The following is a 22,738-nucleotide window of genomic DNA, read 5'->3' as shown; positions in this document are numbered from 1 at the left end:
TGAGCATGCACAAAGCAGTTTGTTGAACCCAGTCTAGTATTTACCTCCCAGAACTCTCCTTATGAACATGCCTAGGCCCCATTCCTTCAGGAGGGACCTTCTGAAAGTGAGCACACCTCTTCTCTGCACGCTGATCCTCTTTGTTTATTCTATATAAGAGCTTGATTAAAGTAACAGTAAAATAAATGCTTCCAGTCTGTTTTTAATTCAGAACAATCACAGAATAAAAACAGCACCTAGCGGAGCCAGCTGGAGCCGGGGGGGTCAGACTAGATGGCCCGGGAGACCCCTTCTGACTCACTATGTTTCTAGATCTATTTATATGCCAAAGGTCTCTTGGAAAAAATGGCTTTGCTAGTCAGCAAAATGACAACAAAGAGGAAGTCAGCCTAGCCTTTTTCGGCACAGAGTTAATTTCAGTTTTTACATTTTAATGCTACCGAACAGCCAGAGTAGATGATGGACAAGTTTCCTTTCACAAAAAGGGAACTTACTGCAAGATCGCCAATGTTTTCAGATGTAGGCTAACTTCTAAGAAGGTCATTCCCAATTCTATAAGCAAATAAACAATCTAGCATTCTTTGTGTATATTTCAGTAACTTTTACAACACTGTAGGGTAATCCAGTAACAAACCACCTCCTTCCATGTACATTTGGAAAAGTAATACTTGGAAATATTCTAGGTACAGGCAAGAGCTATAATTAGAACACTGAAACACTGACTGTTCAGCTTCACATTAAGCCGGGTGTTCTGATTCGCAGCAGCAGTACAAGCTCTCTTGCCACTTGAGTTGGGAGAAGAGGTAGCTAGTGCTACCTTCACTTCAGTTGCAGCTGTTACAACCTCCCAGGCAGCCTGTGAGTACTACTGCCTCATTCCAGGGACATGGCAGTGGGGAGCCTTTTTTGCCAGGGAGGGAGAACAAACAAAATTTGCCACATTACTACCTGAGGCAGTGGATTTATCCTGCCTCATGGGAGGGCAACCCTATGGGCTTGATAGTCCGTAAGAGTAACTTGCAAGTGCACCCTGCTGTTCATTCCTCCCTTCACATGAGTGAATAAACAAATCAGGAAGAGTTTGAAATTGGTTTACAAATCCTGGCTTGTTTGTGTGTACTTAAGCATACTCCCAGGTTGAACAAACTGGAAAGCTGTGCCTTTTCTGGTTTGTTCACACAGTCAAATGAAGGGAGAAACAGAGAGGCTGTGTGAATTAGCTCATCACTTGTTCATGTTGCTGTTGTCAAATGCTGTCAGGTTGTCTCCTGCTTATGGCAGCCTTATGAAGGAATACCCTCCAAAATGCCCTTGACAGCTCCTCTTGTTCATATCATGTTTTATTAAGTCAGGATTTCTGGCTTAATGTGATATCTGGTGGACAGGGCATTGCTTGTTTTGTTCTAATAATACTTATAATCCACTGCAGAGGATTCAATCTGCTTGTTGAATGCCAAATCCAGAGGGAAATGTTATCTTATATTCTTCCTACCACACTGTTTTTTAAATAAATCAGTTGTACTTTGGTAGCATTGAAATCAATGGGCCAAGTTAGTCAAGCTCCACTGATTTTCAGTCAGACCTAAACATTTAACATCACAGCTACTGATTAGGACAGAAAGCAAAGTATTTCACATTAAATATATTTTGAAATAGCTGTGATCATAACAATAAAGTACAGTGGTACCTTGGTTCACAAACTTAATCCATTCCAGGACTCTGGTCGTCACCCAAATTGGTCGTGAGCCAAGTCAAATTTCCCCATAAGGTTCAATGCAAATAAGGTTAATCCGTTTTGTAACTATTTTTTTTTAATCAGAAAAAATTGAAGCAAAGTGACAAAGAACAACAAAGATCGCGGCCATCTCTCCCCCCACATCCCCAGCACGACCGCTATAGCGATCGCAGCCATAGATGGGCGCGATCATGGGCGCGCTTGTGGGGGGGGGGGGGGGGGGGAATTGGGGGGGTGCGGGGGGGGGGGAGTTGGGCACGAGCGTGCTGGAAGGGGGGAGATGGCCGAGATCGTGGTTGTGCTCATGCAGGAAAGATGGGCGCGCTCATGCAGAAAAGATAGGTGTGATCTCGGCCATCTCCCCTCACTGCCCCCCAGCACGATCGTGGCCATCTCCCCACCCCCCGAGCACAACCGCAATCACACCCGTCTTCCTTGCACGAGCACGAGTGTGATTGTGGCCATCTCCGCAGTCGGGGGGGTGGGGGGAGATGGCCACGAATGCGGTCGCCACCCAATGCAGAGTTTGCGACCTGAGTCAAAATTTTTATGAAATTTTTGTTTGCAACCCGATTTGGTCGTGAACTGAGGCATTCGTGAGCCGAGGTACCAATGTATTGTATCTTGATAATGTTAGCTGCTTGAACATAAAGATCTGCTGTTTCAGAACACATTCTTCTTTGAAGATTGGTGCTGAGCTGGAGAGCCCCGTTATATCTCTGTGTCAGTCTTTTCCTTGACATCTCTGCACTTGTGAGCTACTAGCATTACTGCAAAGCCTTCCAGTAAATGGCTAGTTTAGCATATGAAGCCTGATTTAATGAGAACAGAGGACCTAACTACTCAGAGTTAATGGCGATTTTTTTTAGCGAAATGTCATTTCTGGACAGTTGCAGCCTTTGCCACAGACACAACACTAGCCCCCCAGGCAACTGCTTAACTGTGTGGGGCCGGTTATGGAGGCACATAGCCTTCCCAGAAAGCAACTGGGAAGGATAATGCAGAATGTGATGCAGAGGGCTGCTGGAATTGGGAAAGGATTTTTTTTAATTAGGAAAAAAATCCTTATTAAGGAAATAGTGGGAACTGGGGAAAGCATTCCAATCTAAGAGTTCAGAGAAGTTTTGCCTAGGCTACTGGCCCTTTTCCTTCACCAGATTTCTGGGTGGGTGGGACAGTCAACCAAGGAGGATTGTTGTGGTCATACCCAACAACACCTGTCCAGTCACTTTTGGGAATATAATGCTGGACTGTATGGACCTATCTACCTACATGCTATGATCAAGAGATGGGGCCTGCATCTCATTGCCATCTCCAAGCGAGGCTTGGTTGGTAGCAAGAAGGAGAAGGGCCTTCTCAGTGGCAGCCCCAAGTTATGGAACAAGCCCCCACTGAGGTCCACCTGGCACCAACTTTGACATCATTTTGGCATCAGGTTAAGACTGTCCCCTGTAAGACATTTACATTATATTATATTGTATTATGGAAGCATGTTGACTAACAGTCCTTTTTTAAAAAATAATTTTATTTTTAAAAGAGTACAAATGCAAATACAAAAATCATATAATAAAAGGAAACAACACAAAATACACAAAAGAAATATGTAAAAGAAAATCACCCTTAGTGCACACCTCTACTGGGACCATAGCTGTATAGTATTTTTTTCCTTCATTTTTCCACTCTTTCAGAAATACACCCTTCCATTCAAAATTGAATTACATCTGTTGAAGGTTTAATATCCTCTTCATTTATTAATACATATTCGTAAAAACCCTTCTAGTTCTTTGCTTTTATCAATTTTGCTGCTGGTACCAAATTTATTATTAATTCTTTAATTTTCAATTTCCATTTCTTTTCACAAGGCTGCTTAACAGTCCATGTCATTTAATTTGTATTGTTCCTGTATTATCATTTGTTTTAGTTGTTTTAACTTTTTAATGTCTATTCTGATTTTTATGATATTTTAAATGTATTTCCATCATTTGTTTTTATGGAGTGTGTAAACTGCAAAGAAAGCTTCAGCTGTGGGACAGTAGAGAAGATAAATAAATAAATAAACAAGACTGATTTAACCTGGATCCAGCCCAGTAAGTAGTATCGCTCCTTAACTGCTTACTTCTTTTCGGATCTCCTCCAGGTTGTCAATAGTCAAACGCCGCCGCCTCTGTTTCATTTCTGGTGTGAGAGTGAGGGAAGCTTTGGGATCCTTCAAGGATTTAGGCTGTGCAAAGCAAAGCAAAGCATAAAGCAGAAGTGGAAAAAGAGTGTAATTATCAGGTCTGCTGAAGGCTGGTGTTACTAACAGATGCTGGGTTTGACCCTGCATGAATGAACTTCTGAACTCACCTCTTGCTTTAGCCACCTTTTTCTATTGAAGAAATGGTCCTCAAAAGATGAGATGGGTTCCATCCTCCTCTGCATCTCCAGCTTAGGGATATCTTTCTTTGGTTTCCCTTTCATCATGCCATCCCGGTTGGGGATCAAAGGAAAGATGGGCACCTGAGCATAGGGGCTATCTGAAGGGGCAATGGTTGCTAGAAAAGGAAAGAGCAACAAATAATCAGATATCAGAATTCTCCTCATCATGGGTGGTCAATGCTGGCAGATCAGCTTCCAGACCTGTAAGGACTGGAGCAGTAAAGGCAAAAAGACACAGAAGAGCTTGAAGGAGAGAGATGTAAGTAGCCACTGGCAGGTTTGCATAACATAATAAGTTATGCTGCACCCCTCACAAAATTGGGCACATCATGGGTAGGGTGCCCCTACTCCCTAGCTGGTCCTCCCACAAGTATCCCAGTGGACTCTCTGGGAGGAATTAGACCAGTGCCCCCCAAACTTTTTTCAGGTGCCACCCCCTTTCCTCTTGGATGACAACTCTAGTGTCCCAGTGTCTCTTTCTTTGTGTTCAGTCTATTGCCTCCTGCAAATTGAAAACTCATCACCACCATCCTGGATCTTTCCACCACCCTCAGAGGGGCAGGACCACCCACTAAATTAGATGTTTCCTTCCCCCTTCTGCTGCTGCTGCAAGACGTTTTGGGTTGGTGTGGCTTGACTATACATTTTAAATCTTTTCTGGGGAAAAAGTTACAAAAACTGGCTGCCAAACCAGCTTGCGCATCCACGAGCCACCCTTTGAAGTTGCCCCTGCTCCACCTTGCAAGGGCTGCCTGTTGTTGTCCTTGCGTTTGGATCTTTTTATCCCTATCATGTGTACAAATAATCAAGCTCATTTTTAAAAACACCCTGCCAGTTCTGAACAAATCTGGCAGGGAGGGGTAGTACAGGAGGACTCTGGGGTGGGTCCTGGCCAGGGGGTGTCTGCTGATGGGTACCTGGCCCTGTGCAGTGCCTGCCCCAGGTCACAGATAAACATTCTCCCCCCTTTGCAAGTATCTGACAGGTGGGAGTTCCTTATTTGCAAACAAAGGCCCATGCCCCCATTTGCAGCAGACTCCTCAGGTGTCCTGGGGGAGATCAAGTATCCCTAGTGCCCCCCACTAGCATCAGCACAACTGTCCAAACCAGAGAGGATTCCCACTAACAGGAGCTCTGACATTGAAAGGGTTTTTGCTAGGACAGTGTACTCCATATGGGCTCCATATACCTGTACATCTTCCTGCTCAAACATAGATTTTAATCACTTTCAGAAGTCTGAAGTAGGACATAACAGGTGAGCTATCAAACAGCATTTACTTGCATCACTGGGAATCCCTACAATTTTTGCAGCTCCCAAAGTCACTATCAGTTTGGGGTCACTTGTAAAACTGAGGGGTCCCTTGGAACATTTGTGCACTGCAAATACCTACCAAGAATGCTGCTGAAAGGAGGGATGGCATCCAAACAGCCTTTTCTGCAAGGTCTTTGCGGGTGTTTGGAGGGATGCTTAGGTGTTCATGAGTTAGGGTTAGGGTTGTTTCTACTGCAAATGGTCCTTCTTAGGTCCCAATCTCTTTTTTCAAAAACTGCTTTAAAACAGGGTTTTGCAAAGGACAAAGTTGCATGTACACTTGCTGGAAGTTGAAAAGCAACTTTGTAAATAATGTGTGCAATATAACAGAAGGGCTGGTGGAAGCTAAGCCTCCACAGCATATTACCAGCTTTGAAGAGAAACTAGATTCAAATGGGTTTTTCAGCACTGGCTGTTCCATCAGTTAGAATTTACCAAGCTGCCTAGATCACTGATTAGGGTAAAAAAAGCAGGTTGCTAACCTGTAACTGATGTTCTTCGAGTGGCCATCTGTGCAGTCACACATATGGGTGCTGCACCTGCGCAGTGCCTTTGGCCGGAAGATTGACAGCTAACGGTTTTTGGCAGGAAAAGCTCCCCTCCCCCTCCCCCATAGCCTATAAAGAGCGGAGCGTCTGCCATTTTGTTCAGTCTTTGACGACTGAACGTATGCCCCCATGTGGAAAAAAATTGCCAGTATGAGATAGGAAAAAAGATTGGTACCATGAAAAAAGGGAAAACTTTCAGTACTGATGAATATGTCTACTCACCGACACTGAGTGGGGCCGGCAGCCGGCAACCTGCTTTTCTTCGTCGGGGCCTCTGTGCATCGCACATATGGGTAGATTAACAAGTTTACCATAAAAGGAGGAGGGGAGGTGTCCTCAATGAAGAATAGATGAAAGAATGGCTCTGCCAAAGGAGCAATCTTGCCGAGCCCGAACATCTAGACAATAATGTCTGGCGAAAGTGCAAGGGTTCGCCCAAGTAGCAGCTCGGCATACATCATCAATCGGGACCCCCGATGCAAAGGCAGATGATGCTGCAACAGCCCTCGTTGAATGGCTTCGAGAGGCTGTAGGTAAGTCAATCTTAGCCAGTTGATAGGATAAAGTGATAGTATGGACTATCCACTTGGAAAGTCTCTGCGGAGTGACTGGATTGCCTTGATCTCTGGTGGAATATTTAACAAATAGTCTATTTGAGCGTCAAATAGATTCAGTCCTCGATCTTTAGAAGGCTAAGCAGCGCCGAACGTCAAGTGAGTGCAACAATCTTTCTAATGGAGTTGACAGCGACGGAAAAAAGGCAGGTAAGATAATATCCTGGCCCATATGAAAAGATGTAGCCACCTTTGGAAGAAAAGATGGATCGAGGCGCAAAACGACCTTTTCTCTGTGAAAATTCAGGTAAGGAGGGTCTATGCAGAGAGCGCAGAGCTCACTGGCTCTTCGGGCTGAAGTGACTGCAACAAGAAACGCTGTCTTCCATGAAACCAGACGTAAATCGACTGGTTCGAAAGGAGCTCTCGTAAGCGCTTGCAGAACAACAGAGAGACTCCATGTAGGCATTACTGGCCTGATTGATGGATTAAGATTATGAAGTCCTTTAAGAAACCTCTTAACAGTAGGTTGAGAGATGGTTGATCCGTTAACCGAGCCACAATGGTAGGCTATTGCTGCCGTATACACTTTAACTGAAGACGGTTTCAATTCGGAATGGTGCAGTTCTAATGGAAGGATTTGATGTATTGATGATGTAAATGGAGAGAACGAACGAGACTCGGCAAAGGTAGAAAATTGTTTCCATTTAGCCGCGTAGGACTTCCATGTGGACGGCTTCAAAGCAGAATCAAGGATGTGTTGGATATCAGGATGAAAGGCTGTCGGATTCGATGGATCAATCCTTGAATCCGATGGTATGGAAGGAAGAAATGAAGAGGAAACACCAAACCCACTGGATTTGACGGCAGGATTCGATTCACTTGAAGTTGTCGTCGATACCGGTGGCGCAATGGTAGCTATCGGATTCACCACGCTGTAAGTTCAATGACAGTAAATCTGGATGGTGAAGTGTACTGCCCTGTTGGGTTATGAGGTACGGAAGCAGTGGTAGATGGAGGTATTCCCCGCGAGAAATGTCAAGCAGTGTCACAAACCAAGCTTGGCGTGGCCACCAAGGGGCAATGAGTATCCCCAAGGCTCAATCGTATATCTTTGCTATCACTCTCATCATAAGAGGGAATGGAGGGAAGGCGTAAAAGATCAGGTTGTACCAGAGGATCATGAATGCATCCCCTAGGGATCCATCCCCGATTCCCACTCTCGAACAGTAAGCATCACACACCTTGTTCTGTTGGGTGGCGAATAAATTCACATTGGGGAACCCCCAGCGATGAAAGAGATGGTCGCGTGTCCAAGGATCTAGTTCCCATTTGTGAGAGATGAACATGTGCCTGCTGAGGAGGTCTGCTTGCACATTGTCCGTACCAGCCAGATGGACTGCCATCAGCGTAATGTTTCTCGGAATGCACCAGTCCCAAATTTTCATTGAAAATCTGGCCAAAGTTGGGGACTTTGTTCCACCTTGTTTGTTCAGATAGAAGACGGTGGCTATATTGTCCGAAGTTATCTGAACGACCCAATGTTGGACAACATCCTCGAAAGAGCGTAGGGCCTTGAATACTGCCAGCAGCTCCAGGAGGCTGATCTGATTCATGGATTCTCGACGATTCCACGTGCCTTGGGTGCATAGGCCGGAGCATATCGCTCCCCATCCCAGAAGAGATGCATTGGTACCAAGGGTTATCAAAGGACATCGTGGCCTGAAGGGAACCCCAACAGTCAGATTGGCTGGTACTGACCACCAGAGCAGAGAATGGAGCACCGAGGATGGGATTCGAATCAATTTCGACGGTGGTTCGCTCTGTGGGTGGAACATCTTGTTGAAGAGGAGTTGTAATGGACAGAGTCGAAGTCTGGAGTGTGGCACCACAGCAACCAAGGAAGCCATATGTCCCAGGATCCTCTGGATGGACTTTGCCGGGACCGTCCTGTCTCGTCGCATTCGATGGATGAGGCAAGCAAGAATCTGTTGTCTGTCCTGAGGAAGGAAGGCTTTCCCCAATGTCGAATCCAGGCGGGCTCCAATGAAGGTAAGTGTCTGCGTCGGAAGAAGAGAAGATTTCTTAGTATTAATGCATAGGCCCAGATCATCCAACAAGGCACAGGTTGAACGGATGGATGCGAGAAGTCCTTCCCAAGATTGGGACACTAGCAGCCAATCATCAAGATATGAGTAAATTTGTATGCCTTGGAGGCGTAGGAAAGCGCACACAGGGGCCATACATTTGGTGAACACTCTCGGAGCAGTGGCCAGTCCAAAAGGTAAAACTGTAAATTCATAGAAATGGGGTACTACAGCAAAATGAAGGATACGCCTATAACTCGGGTGGATCGAAATGTGGAAATAGGCGTCCTTCAAGTCCAATGAGGTGAACCAATCCTCTTTCCTTAGCAGCGGCAAAATATTTTGAAGGGTGGTCATTCAAAACCTTTTTGTCACGATAAATCGATTCAGATTACGTAAGTCCAAAATCGGACGTAGACCACTATCCTGCTTCGGGACCGTAAAATATCTGGAATAGAATCCGTGGAGTCTGTCAGGTGGGGTTACTTGACGAATCGCTCCTTTACGAAGAAGTTGTAGTATTTCATCAAGTAGTACCGGCGAGCATGGTGTAAACCGGATAGGACTCGAAGGAGGAACGATGTCGAATTGAAGCGGAGCCAGGCTTCGGAGCAGCAACGAGCGGGTCAGACTGCATGAGAGCCTGATCCCACAAGAGCCTCTGCAGGCGATTCTCACGGTTCTTCCTGGCCTGCTTAGAGAAGGCCAGGCAGTGAGAGCATTTATCAGTCCTATGCCCCTCCTGCAAGCAGAGGAGGCATAGGTCATGCGGGTCGGTCGGAGACATTTTTGACCCACACTCCATGCATTTGCAGGAAGCTGCTCGCTGCGCCATCGCAAGAAAGAGAAAAAAGGGAGATAGTACAGAGGGTAAGTATATATTTTTGGGTTTGTTTGTTTTTTTTTAGATAGAAGATCGAAAGGAAGGTAGAATGATAGAGAAAACTACAAGAACTATTAGAACTATCATGAACTAACAAGAACTAGAAGAAATACTGGGGCTATAACAACTGGGAGAACAATCGAGAAGAAGAACAGGCTAGACGCGCAACGGTCAGAGCAAGAGCGGCACGAGGCACAGTGAACGGCGGTCGCAAAGACTGAACAAAATGGCGGATGCTCCACTCTTTATAGGCTATGGGGGAGGGGGAGCTGAGCTTTTCCCGCCAAAAACCGTTAACTTGCAATCTTTCAGCCAAAGGCACTGCGCAGGTGCAGCACCCATATGTGTGATACAGAGGCCACAACGAAGAAGGAAGAAAAATATGTGCCTACTATTGGAATGAAACATATCAGGTTGGAGCAGGGAGGCAAAGAAAATATACATCTTGAAAAGTGGAAGTGATGTAGGTTTCCTGCTCCCTCAAACCGCTTTGCCATAACAACTTTCTCCCTAGCTGACCCATATACCCAGAATTGCCTTCCAGAGTGCCTTCATGGTCCTAAAGTTTTGTAAAGTATCAGACACATAGATGGTGCAACACACATCAATAACAGCAAACAAAGATCCATGCCATTCTCTGAGATGATGTCATGCTAGCTATAATTCTGCAGTTTCCATCAAAGCATCTGGCTTCTTAGAATTTCTCCAAGTTACAATTTTGTTGGGTAAGCTTGACACCAAAGCAAAGCAGCATGGCCACAGGTCAGCCTAGCACCATAGGACTAGTAGTTACAGCCTTCTAATTCATGACCCAACTTTTATCAGCTGTGGCCATAAAAAGAACTGCAGAAATATTTTTCACCTCGGAGATGTTCCACATATGACTCCAACTCCTTGTCGTTCATGATGCAGATGCGGGCAGCACCAGCAAATGCAGACATAGACGTGGATTTGGCTTTTTGCACACGTGGTTTCCCACGGTGATGTCTTCCCTTGCCCTCTGCATTCATGCCATCAGAATGCCAGGCCCTTTTGCCAGTAGCCTCCAGAAACTTTTGCCGGTAGTAGCTGGAAAGCACACAAGAGAAAACCAAAATGACAGATGAATATTGCAGCACAAAAGAGCAACAGTTTGTGTTTTATTTTTGGTTTGGTTAAAATTGATTTGTTTTTAAAGGCATACTATTTTAACTATAACAAACTGTTATAACAGAAGGAGACACCGCAGTGGTGGAGGGGCCATGAGAGGGGCTTTTCCACTTCTGCCCCTTCCACCCCAGCCAGGACAGTGGTGGCGTCTCTCTGGCATTCTTCTTCTGGTGGTGGTTGTACTTCATTGCAAATCCATCTTCTTTTAAACTGAGAAGAGGCAGCACTTGCTGCCTTTCATGGTTGCTGCTTACTCTCCTTCCATCTATTTTTACAGGTAAATTACTTCCTCATACTTAAACTTGACATTCTTGTGTTTGGTAATCAATGGGAAATCTTTAAGAACTATGCAATGGCACACATTGGTTTACTTATGAGTGAAACATGTTTCCTGCCTCTCACCCTTTCACCTGGCTACAGGTTCCCTACCATGATGCAAAGAGAGGGATCTGTCTTCTTTCTGTTGGGGAACAGAGCAGTGCCTACCACAGAGCTTACCCCCAGCCTGTTTCGTCTGCTCCACAATCCTTCTGCTATGGCTCTGGCGGAGGATGCTAGCCTGTCACCAGGGTTAAAGTGGGGTTTAACTGCTGGTCCCCTTGTCTTCTGCATCTGGAGCAGGGATTTTGTCACCTGCATCGACAGGTCCTTTGCCCAAGGCTTCCTCTGCCCTTGCAAAGCTGACTGCAAGGGGAGAGGTGGAAGTGAAACCTTCCCATCCCTTGTCATGCCTGAGCCCAGTGTGGGTGGCAGTCCCACAAGCCTTAGACAAGTCATGGCAGCTGTGCCTCTGCGTGTCTCCTCCTAACTTCCTTGCTACATGCTTGATTTGTTTCCTCCCTCCATCATTCATTTGCTCCCAGATCCTGCCTTGCAGTGCCTCTGACAACATGTGAAGTGTATCCCTCTCTATAGTCAGGTTCCATGGCTCTACAGTTCTTCTGACTCCATTTCCCCAATCCACACCAACCTAGCATATTGAATTTTTTAGCAAATAAAAAACATGCAAATTAGCCACCTCTCACATGCTGCTTTTCTGAAACTTCTTCCTCCATAATCATTCTGGGAAGAAAAATTAAGCATTTCTACTGATTTTTCCTCCTGTGGGGCTGTATTCCCCTGCCTTTCTGTGTATTTTCTGCAGTGGAGTAGGTTTGAGACTTCTCAGGAGGGTTTTGTTGTGGTTTCTTGATACTTGACTGACTTTCTACTTCCCCTCCCTACCAGAAATGGCTGGAAAACAGAGAAGAGGAGGACCTCATGAAAAGGTCCCACAAACTTTCATGAGCCTACAATAAATGACTTGTGTTGTTGTTACTCGCAAAGTCGTGTCCGACCCATCGCAACCCCATGGACAACATTCCTCCAGGCTCTCCTGTCCTCCACCATCTCCTGGAGTCCACTTAAGCTCACACCGACTGCTTCAGTGACTCCATCTATGCACCTCATTCTCTGCCATCCCCTTCTTCTTTTGCCCTCAATTGTTCCCAGCATTACGGTCTTCTCCAGTGAGAAGGTGGCCAAAGTATTTGAGTTCGTCTTCAGTATCTGGCCTTCTAAAGAGCAGTCAGGGTTGATCTCCTCTAGGACTGACTGGTTTGATTGCCTTGCAGTCCAAGGGACTCTCAGGAGTCTTCTCCAGCACCACAATTCAAAGGCCTCAATCCTTTGGCGCTCAGCCTTCCTTATGGTCCAACTTTCATAGCCATACATTGCAACTGGGAAAACCATAGCCTTGACAATATGCACTTTTGTTGGCAGGGTGATGTCTCTGCTTTTTAGTATGCTGTCTAGATTTGCCATAGCTTTCCTCCCCAGGAGCAAGCGTCTTTTAATTTCTTGGCTGTAGTCCCCGTCTGTGGTGATCTTGGAGCATAGGAAAATAAAATCTGTCACTACCTCCATTTCTTCCCCATCTATTTGCCAGGAAGTGATAGACCGGATACCATGATCTTAGTTTTCTTAATGCTGAATTTCAAGCCAACTTTTGCACTCCTCTTTCATTTGCATCAAGAGGCTCTTTAGTTCCTCTTTTCTTTCTGCCATTAGAGTGATACCTTTGGCATATCTGAAGTTGTTGATATTTCTCCCAGCAATCTTCATTCCAGCTTGTGATTCATCTAGCCTGGCCTTTCATTGATGTGCTCTGCATATAAGTTAAATAGGCAGGGCGACAATATACATTCCCTTCATATCTCCAATTTTCTTGAAGAGATCTCTAGTTTTTCAATTCTATAGTTTTTTTCTATTTCTTTACACTGTTCATTTAAGAAGGTGTTCTTATCTCTTCCAGCTTTTCTTTGGAATTCTGCATTCAATTGGGTGTATATTTCCCTTTCTCCCTTGCCTTTCACTGCCCTTCTTTCCTCAGCTATTTATAAAGCTTCCTGAAACAGCCATTTTGCTTTTTTGCATTTCTTTTTCTTTGGGATTGTTTTAGTTGCTACCTCTTGTACAATGTTGCGAACTTCCGTCCATAGTTCTTCAGGCAGTCTGTCTATCAGATCTAATTCCTTAAATTTATTTGTCACCTCTACTGTATATTCATAAGGAATATGATTTAGGGCATACTTTAGTGGCCTAGTGCATTTCCCTACTTTCTTCAATGTAAGCCTAAATTTTGCAACGAGAAGCTCATGATCTGAGCCACAGTCAGCTCCCGGTCTTGTTTATACTGACTGTATAGAGCTTCTCCATCTTTGGCTGCAGAGCACATAGTCAATCTGATTTCCGTGTTGACCGTCTGGTGATGTCCATGTGTAGAGTCGTCTCTTGGGTTGTTGGAAAAGAGTGTTTGCTATGACCATCATATTCTCTTGACAAAATTCTGTCAGCCTTTGCCCTGCTTCATTTTGTACTCCAAGGCCAAACTTGCCTGTTATTCCGGTTATCTTTTGGCTTCCTACTTTAGCATTCCAATCCCCAATGATGAAAATTACTTATATAGAAAAGCCCAAAATGAGTTGTTAAAAGGATGGGAAGTCAAACAAGACAAGAGGACTCAGCTTCTTCCAGTTCCACAGGATTTCACATATGAAAACCATACCGTTAAAAAGGCAAAAAACTAGCATAATCTACCCCTATGCAAATTGTGCTGCTTTCCCATCTTTTTTTCAGAAAAGTCAGAATTTCTGTGGTCAAAAAAAAAAAAAAAAGTGGGTGGAGGCAGAAAATCAACCGGGAAAACACAGGAGCACAATCATGGGGCTACAATATTGTATAGATAGTCTGCAAAACTGCATAAATGAAGCACAACAGTTACATACTTTATACCTCATGTGAACATAAAGAAAATTCTCACGCTTCCCTACATTATGCAGGACTTCTCTGGAAATGGAACAGAGCCCCACTCCCACTGCCCAACAGAGACAAAAGTGAACGTTGTCCTGGCCTCGTGTCTCCAGCTGGAGACAATTTGCTGAGGGGAGCAATGCCCACCATGGACCGCTAGAAAAGAGAGCTCCATAGAGGCAGACTTGTGAGGCCAGCTGAAATTTCAAACAACTGTAAGACTAAAATTGCCAGATTTAAGAGAGTGTTCTGGTCACCATCGATTCACAACAGAGAGGTAATTATTTAAGTCATAAATTGTTGTTGCTTGGCAGAAGTGGGAACTGAGGGATTCCATTTCTAACCATCACTCATTGTCCATGTACCTAGGAAACAGACCAGGGGTGGGTGGATTATGTTTCTTAGATGCACTTGTTTCTTGCAAGACTTCTGGGCATTATTAGCATTAATGACATAGATCAGCAATGTCTACTGTACTTTGATGCTTTGCAAAGTAATGAAAGTAAGAGGCAGATTCTTGCTCCAAGGAGCAAGCAATGTAAATTCAGACAGTGAAGCATTTAATTGGTTAAGTGTTGATTAAGAAACACCTTTTTTCACTAGATCTTGAGAAAATAGCATAACATGTAAGTGCATATATTCAAGATTTACCTAATTCTTACCTGACAATATTCACAGTAGTTTTCCTTGGCAGCATCGATGACTCCACCAGCTTTGACAGAAGCTCAAAGAACAAGATCCCCTGGGCATCAACAGTCTCCATGTCCCCTTGATTTGGGGCTGAAAGAAAAAAAGTGGTGTGGAATTCTGTGGCAGTGTAGCATTTCACATTTGCTCATTCCAATAAGGCATTGAAATTCTGCATTTGTCTTCCAGTTTTTAACAATAGTGTGTCTGACAACTGCAAGTAGAAGAGTTAACACTTGGTATGTTTTCATCTGATCTGTTAAATTTAGTAGTTTCATTGTTCTACCACATTTCTAAAATGCTACAGCAACGTTTTTCTACCAACTCATATTTCCATCACATATAGAAGTAACTTCTCATCTTGTTTTGTATCATCCAAGATTTTTCTTTTCTAGCTGCTTGTGAGCTTTTAAAAATTAATATATATTTTAAAATAAGTCAGTTTGAAGCCTTGCTATGTCACCATGTTATTTATTTATTTATTTGGAGTTTTTGTATGCCGTCCCATTCGCATAAGCCTTGGGACGGCTTCCAACATAATTGCATTATGTTAATTGCATTATGCATTGTTTTTAATTGCATTCATCATCTATTCAGTTATATTCACTGTTAGTATCTTATTAATAACTGTATTAACAAATGACTATATGAACAGTGAATTTTGTGTTCATTTGATTGTGTCATTTAGTTTTAGTGTTATTTGTAATGCTGATTGTTAGGGGTTCCATTAAAAAGCAAATAATAACAAGGATAATGGACACCATTGTTCTGTGCTTCTGTGTATTTTTGAATCAAATTGATTAATTGTTAAAAGTGCTTGGTTGTTATTATATAATTGAGGTTGCAATACCTACTTACTTGGAAGTAATTCAATTCAATTCAATAAGACTTACTTCAAAGTAGACACACACAATATTCTTGAGCTTGATAGCATGATATTGGTTCTCCTTCTAAAACTACATTAAGTAGAGTGGCCAAATGTGGGAAAGTTTTAATTTCTGTATAGATATCACCAGAAGTCTATCCAGTCTTGGAGCCATTTGTGAAGTTTGACACCCAAACTTACCTGCTCTGCAGCTGGTTGCCAAGCCTCGGAGTCTGAGAGTAAACTAGACACAGATTCAAAGGTTGGGAAATGGAGAATGCTCTAGGCTCAAATACCACTAAGAAACCAAAGACCCTTGAACCAGAGATGCTGGAGACTTCTGAGTACAAAATGCCAGGGACCCCCTAAGCTGAAAAGCTTCTGAGCCTGGGCCAGCAATTTGGAATCCCTGAGCCTAGCTCCAGCAAAACACACCCATTTCAAGTAGCTCCACAATCTGTAGTCCTGGCCCATGAACACCAGCAGTGATCTAGTATTAGCTTTTGGAGAGATGAGGGAGTGCCAGGCTCCAGACTGGAGACCTGCCCCTTTGAGGCTTCCCGTTTTCTAGGTAGGGGTGGAGTCTGGACTGGGGAATTCCAAACTGAAGCATAACATCTTCATTCTGGTCTCAAATCTTGTTGGAGCAAGTTCCTCACAAGGAATTCTCTAGGTGCTGCAACATCAGGCTGCTTTGCCCCACTGAACCCACTGAGCTTGATTCAGACCAGAATACAGTCCATACATGAATCCATTGCATGGAAAGAGCAGAGCAGAGCAACTTAACATAAAGATTATCCAGAGTACCAAAACAAAAACAAAACAAAAAAGGGAGGGAAATGCTGACCCAAGCCACAATACAAAAACATTATTTTCAGTGCACATTTCTCTATTGCACAGGAGGAGACCATGGCACAAAAATAGTAGAGTGAGGTGTGCCATCTGATTTTATTTTATTTATTTCATTCATTTCTATATAAGTTGAGTTCAAAGAGGAGGGTTATGGTGGAGGTGTCTGACCCATACAATAACACCCACCAACACCCACAAAAACATGCTTTTAAACTCAGATTTCTACAGCAGGAACTTGTTGCACAGAAAGTGCAAATGAAGGCAAATTAACTTAGGGATCATAAATGAGAAACAAAATCAGCCCACAAAACCCAGCAGGAATTCTTGTGCAAGAATGGTAAATTTATGGAAAAGAAGAGGGGTGGTATTGTACAAAACAACTTATAGTTCAGGATCCCAGGGCTTTGGAACAAAAGGAAATCCCTGGCTCTGTCTCACCTACCACATGGCAATGAGTGAATTGGCATTCAATAGCTATTCGCAATTTTCTATCAGAAGCTGAAGAATCCATACAGAAAGTACAAACCAGTCCTACTGACAACAGGGTTTTTCTTTCTTTCTTCTTACCTACAGCCTGTATGAAGCGCCTACTGTCTGTGATGACATTTAGGAAATCTGTGAAATTCACCTTTCCATCTCCTGCAAGAGAACCATCATACATGAGGGAACCATTCCAAACATTTATTCCAAATGGTGGTGGTAACAAACAATCTTGCCATGCTTAAGGCCAGCATGCTGGGACCTCAGTTCTTTGCTTGCTGTGGTTTTCCTCCTCTTATGCATCAGAGTAAGAGCAGCTTTGCTGTATTAGACCAAGAGTTCTTCCATCCAGTATTCTGGAAGGAAGAACAACCTGTCAGTCACTTCTGGGAAGCTCACATGTAAGACATAATAGCAACACCTCTCCCATATTTTTGTTTGCAGCATTTTCTCAATGTCAATTTTCCTGTAATAGCTCAACAGTTTTATTTTAATACAAAGATTGCTAAAAGCCACATCTTCTTTTCATACATGGTGAAATATTTTATGTAAAGGATGCCTTATTTCAGCTTTGGGTTGAGCAAAATAGGGCTTCCTTTTTACAAAATATTTTCTGTATGTTTAGTCATTTGTGTGTTTCCTTTTTACAGTGTTGAAGCTGTTGGTGAATTTTACAGTGGCTGAATTGTGGTGAAGTCTTGGCACGAATTGCGCTATGGGGAGAAGGAGTCCATGAGAGTCTGAACATAACAAGTCAGAAGTAGAGAACAAAAACAAAGCATTGTTTTGATGAAGAGTTGCTGGAAAAAGGAGGGGCTGCCTGGAAGGAAACATGATTTAGGTTATCTTGCTCAGTTTTCTTGCAATAGGTGTGCTCCTTGTTAGTCATTAAAAAGGGAATGCTAAAGCTTTAATACCTGTAGGATATCCCTGTTGGGTGTGTGGGGAATGGAAAGTTGTAATTTGTCAGTAGTGAGAGAAAAGCATTATGCTCAGAGGCATGCTCTATTTTAACCTGTTACTTTCAGTAACATTAGCAAAATGAAAATAGGTGTTAGTACTTCAAAATTTGAATGTGTGTGTAGATACTGAGAGCCAGTGTGGTGCAGTGGTTAAGAGCCTGGGACTGGGACTCAGGCAATCTGGGTTCTAGTCCCAGCTGAGCCATGGAGCCAGCTGGGTGACTCTGGGCCAGTCACAGACTGTCAGCCCAACCTACCTCACGGGGTTGTTGTTGTGGGGATATGAATGAGAAAAGCAGGGGGAGAATGATATAAGCCTCTTTGAGCAATTTGTAAGGAAAAAAAGGTGGGATATAAATTTCACACACACATACACACTCATATCAACATAGGCAAATCTGTGGCATGGGCCTGAGCTCCAGATCCTTAAGCACTTAGCAATGCTTCTGGTGCTGTGGAACATTCCCTTCCAAGTTGTAATAGTCACTTAGAAGGAAATGTTACTTGGAAGAAAATGTAATAGTCACTTGAAGCAGTCTACGATGCTGTGCCCAGCACAATCCATCCCTTCTCTTAGCAAGCCCTTTGTCAAAAGAAGGGAAGGGATCAGATTGCATAACAAAAGGGGATTATTTTCTAGGGGTGAGCCATTCTTTTAGAGGAAACTTTTCACCCCTCAGAATGACATATTTCAATGCAAATCATGAAACTTTGATGCTGCCTTTGATGTATCTTGTGAGTCTTTGAATAAGCCATTGGATCTGCCCTGTTTGTATATAACACTTATTATTATCACTGTCATTATTATTAATATAGCACTATCAAGGCCCACAATGCTTCACACATTCATAGATGAAGACAGGCAGCACCAGATCCCTGCCCCAAAAGAGCCTCTTGCTTTGGGAGCCAAGATGAAAAAGGATAGTAAGGGAGATTCATGAGTGCTCCTAAGAATGAAATTTTGAAATTTAATGCTTTCTATATTTGACTTTTCCCCAAAAAAAGAAGCTAAATCCCAAGTTTGTGAGAACTTTCAGTTCAAACTGAGGATTTGGAATTGTCACCCATTTCCATAGGGATTGCATGTGTGTGTGTGTGTGTGTGTGTGTGTGTGTATGAGAGAGAAAGAGAGAGAGAATGCATTCACCATCTATGTCAGCATACAGCAGCTCATCCAAGGCTTCTTCTTCAGTTAAGCTAATTCCCAAATTATGGGCAGTGGTCTCTAGGGCTGTAAGATCTATGTTGCCATCCAGGTCCTTGTTGAAGGTGTCATAGGCATTGCGAAATGCTGTACAAAGAAATGGTGTGGGAAAGGAGGTGAGATGCAAGGGGGAACCCAAGATTGGTTTATTCTGAGAGAGAATCAATAGGAGAAAGACGAATTAAACACCTGTCCACCCAATTCCTCCTTTAAATGCCCCATGCCCCCATTTGCATTCCTAATCCTGTGCTTCCTCCATGTTACTCTATGCTTAGCACAAAGGCAATCATTATCAGTGAATATACAGAGGGTGCAAAAACAAAACAAAACAAAATGTATACACATTTTAAGAAAGGAAAAAAAACTGTATTAAAAATTGTCACATTCATTTGATTAACGCCATCTTTTGAGCGAATGTCACACTACACATTGCTATCGTAATTCAATTCAACTTCGAAAAGTAATGCATAGATAACATCTCTTAAAATGTGTATACATTTTTGGCACCCCCTGTATATTCTCGGAGGAGCTTTACTCATTAATAACTTTTCCTAGGTTGTGCTCCTGGACTGACATGGCCCCTTGCTCCAGGAAATTCTAAAAACTGTTTTGTAAGGATATTGACCATAATTTCCCTAAAATCTGCTAGAGCTCTTCCCAGGCATCACAACACTATGACAAGTGACTGGCCGGCTGATTTAGAGCACAGATCACCTGAAAATCACATGGCCAGCAGAAGGCAAAAGGGTTGTCTAAGTTCCAAGCGCATGCCAGTATGCACATAACTATGATCACATCCAAAACAGCATCCATGGCTATGAAGTTCATAATAGTTAGGACTGCTTTAATTAGGTGTTTTCTGTCTTCTTGACACTGCAGCCTTACTACTGCCATCAATAATTTCTTGAAGTTATGTTTGGAAGAGCCTTAGGCGTTCCCTGCTCTCTGCCCCTGCCCTGCCTTGCCCTGCCCTTGCCCCCACCCCAAGTTTTCATTGCAGAACCAGCAGGCTCAGTTCTACCCATTTTGGTTGGTAATATACTGTAGAGAAGAATCTACAGTGGCTTACAGCTATATCACAGCAGGCTGTGTCCAGGGCTGCAGAAAGATACAGCCATTATATGATTTGCACACAGGAAATTTACCTTCCATCTGTGGCTTACTAAGGTTCTTTGCTGTATCGAGTCTGATCATGTCACAGGGAGATACAGAAGAGAAAAATCTGTCAATAGGAAAGAAAGAACAAAGCACAATGTTGATTTATTGATGGGCACAGTCTTCCTGCTATGACTGTTTACTCACTGATGGAGTTTTAGTTATGTGTGGAAGGCTTTCCTTTGTAAAGCATGGAGCTGGACTAGTATACCTTTACCTTATCTCAATATTATGTTTGACCTGAGCGCTCCTGCCTTCACTGGCCTAAATTAGACATTTCCCTAGTGAATATTGATTATAACATGGCAATACTTGAAGCTCATTTAAACAAGGTGATCTACACATGAAGACTAGGCAGGCTAAAAAAAGTGCTAAAAGGCTGTATCTAGCCCAGCATCAGAACAAGGAAGCTTGTGTAATGAGAATCCCTTGTAGCCTCTGCAAATTCTCTTCCAAAGGAGAGAGGCCCCAAAAGCCCACCTGGCAATGCAGATCCTTACTGACCTGACTGGACGGTGCTTCTCCAGTACCTTGGGCAATTTCAACATCTTTGACTCTAACATTTTATCTGGATATTGTCCTGCAGAGAAAAGGAAACTGCATAAAGGATCAAGAATGGCAACACCCTCAAGCCCCAGCATTACTTTTCTTGGGTCTGGGCCAAGCCCCAAAGACATGCATTATTGCTGCCACCTATAATATGTCTGAGCTTTAATAAGATCAAAGATTATGCAACAAATTGAAACGGATCTGAGTTTTGCCCAAAGAATTAGAATACTTTGCTAGAGGTTCCTAGATACTATTGTCCCCAGCCACTCCTTCACTGGAAGCCACTACGAAGTGCTTCTCCACTTGAGGAATATAATCAGCCCCTGCCGACATTTTCCTTGTGGGAGGATTCATGCATCTTCCTGAGGCTTTTCTGCTCTGCTGTTCTATAGCTTCCCAGTATACAACACAAGTTGGCACTGTAGAAGCAGAATCATGAAAATACATCAGGTCTTTGGACCAAATAATGGTGCCACCTAGGAAAATCCCAGGCTTCCCTCTCTTCCTAAAAAGCCCCCAGAATGGCTGGAAAACGCAGAAGAGGCCCTAGAGGATGGTGATGTGATAAAAAGGTCCTGCAAACTTCCACAAGTGAGAGATCATGAGCAGACAATGAATGCCTTGTGTAGGGAAGCTCTACTCTGCACTGGGAGTTGGAACGTGCTCTCACTTGTTTATTGCAGCAGAAGATGATTGCCTATTAAATATGAAGTGAATTGAGAAGGACACACACATGCACGGAGGAGGGGAGGCTGAAGCAAGTTAGCAATGTGACAGCAAATGAAGTCAAACTATCATTGCTGTTATTATTAAATTGGATTTATAGCCCACCTTTTTCCTCATGTAAGGAAAGTTTACATAGCTCCTGGGCAGCTTATATAGCTCTGTCTTATCCTCGCAGCAGGATAAGCCGTGTGGTGCTTTAGGCTGAGAGTCTGTGACTGACCCAAAGTCACCCAGTGAGATTCATGGCTGAGTGGGACTAAAATCCAGTTCTCCCAGGTCACTCACCTGACACTCTCACCACCACACCACACTGGCTCAGGCTAGAAGTAGTAAGGAAGCCATGTTTGTGATCCATGCATCCACCTCATTCCATCACTTCAGCTACTTTTCTCCCCAGCTTAGCCTCAAGTATTGGAAATGCATTAAGCTTGGAGAAAGGTGCCTTGTAATGTTGTGTGGAAAGGTAAAGCAAGGAACGATTCAGCTCTTTGCTCCCTTTTTGATGAAACAACTGACCCCACAACTAAGGCTATCCAGTGACCCTCACTTATCCAGAAGCTTCATGGGACTGATGTAGGCAGCACAATCAACTTGGGGAAGTGTTGCTTAAAAGCCCCATTAGTTTGATCAGCCTGTTGTAAACTGCTTTGCACAGCACTGGCAGTGCTAAAATGCAGAATTATGGAATGTTCCTGCCTGCTTTGTAAGGACAGTGACAAAGCAACTTGCCCCCTCCTCATGGGGAGATAGAATTCTAAACAGAACAGCAGTGAATCCAAGAGCACCATGCAGACAAGACTCTATTGTTTCCTCTCAGCTCTGCTACCAAATTCTATTGTTTCGCTACCAAAAATACCGGGGTAGCAAAACAGAAGGGACAAAGTGCATTTCCATTTGGGGGCAGCTTTACTCCACATACTTGCTTTCTGAAAGTGAAATAATGATATATTTTACATTAATGGTTAGAATTGCAGTCTTATTTTAATTATCTATATATGATGTTATACTTCTTGTGAATACAAAGTCTTCCTTTAAGTAACTGCAGAAATGGGGTGTGTGTTGTGCATGTTGCTAGATATCTAGCAGGTCACTTGGTTCTTCCTGAAACTACCTATGAACCCCTCCCCCCACCACTTCCTATCTCCCTCCTAGAAAAATACTCTGCCTTTCAAATCTGACAGTCCAGAGGATCCACATAAAGTAACCCCCAGAAGGCTTGCTCTGTATACTAAGTTCTTACCACAAGACAGCTGTTCCTCAGCTTGACTGGGGGTAAGGGTT

General features: G+C 43.5%; 1 protein-coding gene across 8 annotated transcripts in view; it reads right to left on the bottom strand.

Moving 5' to 3' along the window:
• Positions 1–22,738, bottom strand: part of EFCAB13 (EF-hand calcium binding domain 13) — a 114,670-nt gene that overhangs the window by 981 nt on the left and 90,951 nt on the right. For all 8 annotated transcript variants that reach the window (XM_044447181.1, XM_044447183.1, XM_044447182.1 and 5 more), the window contains 8 exons: positions 20,687–20,762; positions 20,173–20,249; positions 18,971–19,114; positions 16,949–17,020; positions 14,640–14,757; positions 10,400–10,605; positions 4,082–4,269; positions 3,852–3,956 (listed from right to left, as the gene is read on the bottom strand). In XM_044447181.1, the coding sequence (XP_044303116.1) occupies positions 3,852–3,956; positions 4,082–4,269; positions 10,400–10,605; positions 14,640–14,757; positions 16,949–17,020; positions 18,971–19,114; positions 20,173–20,249; positions 20,687–20,762 (986 nt within the window). The remainder of the gene's footprint in view (positions 1–3,851; positions 3,957–4,081; positions 4,270–10,399; positions 10,606–14,639; positions 14,758–16,948; positions 17,021–18,970; positions 19,115–20,172; positions 20,250–20,686; positions 20,763–22,738) is intronic.

The sequence above is a fragment of the Varanus komodoensis genome, unplaced genomic scaffold, assembly GCF_004798865.1.
Source record: "Varanus komodoensis strain SLA01 unplaced genomic scaffold, ASM479886v1 scaffold50, whole genome shotgun sequence".
Lineage (NCBI taxonomy): Eukaryota > Metazoa > Chordata > Lepidosauria > Squamata > Varanidae > Varanus > Varanus komodoensis.
This window is presented reverse-complemented; position numbering and strand designations above follow the sequence as displayed.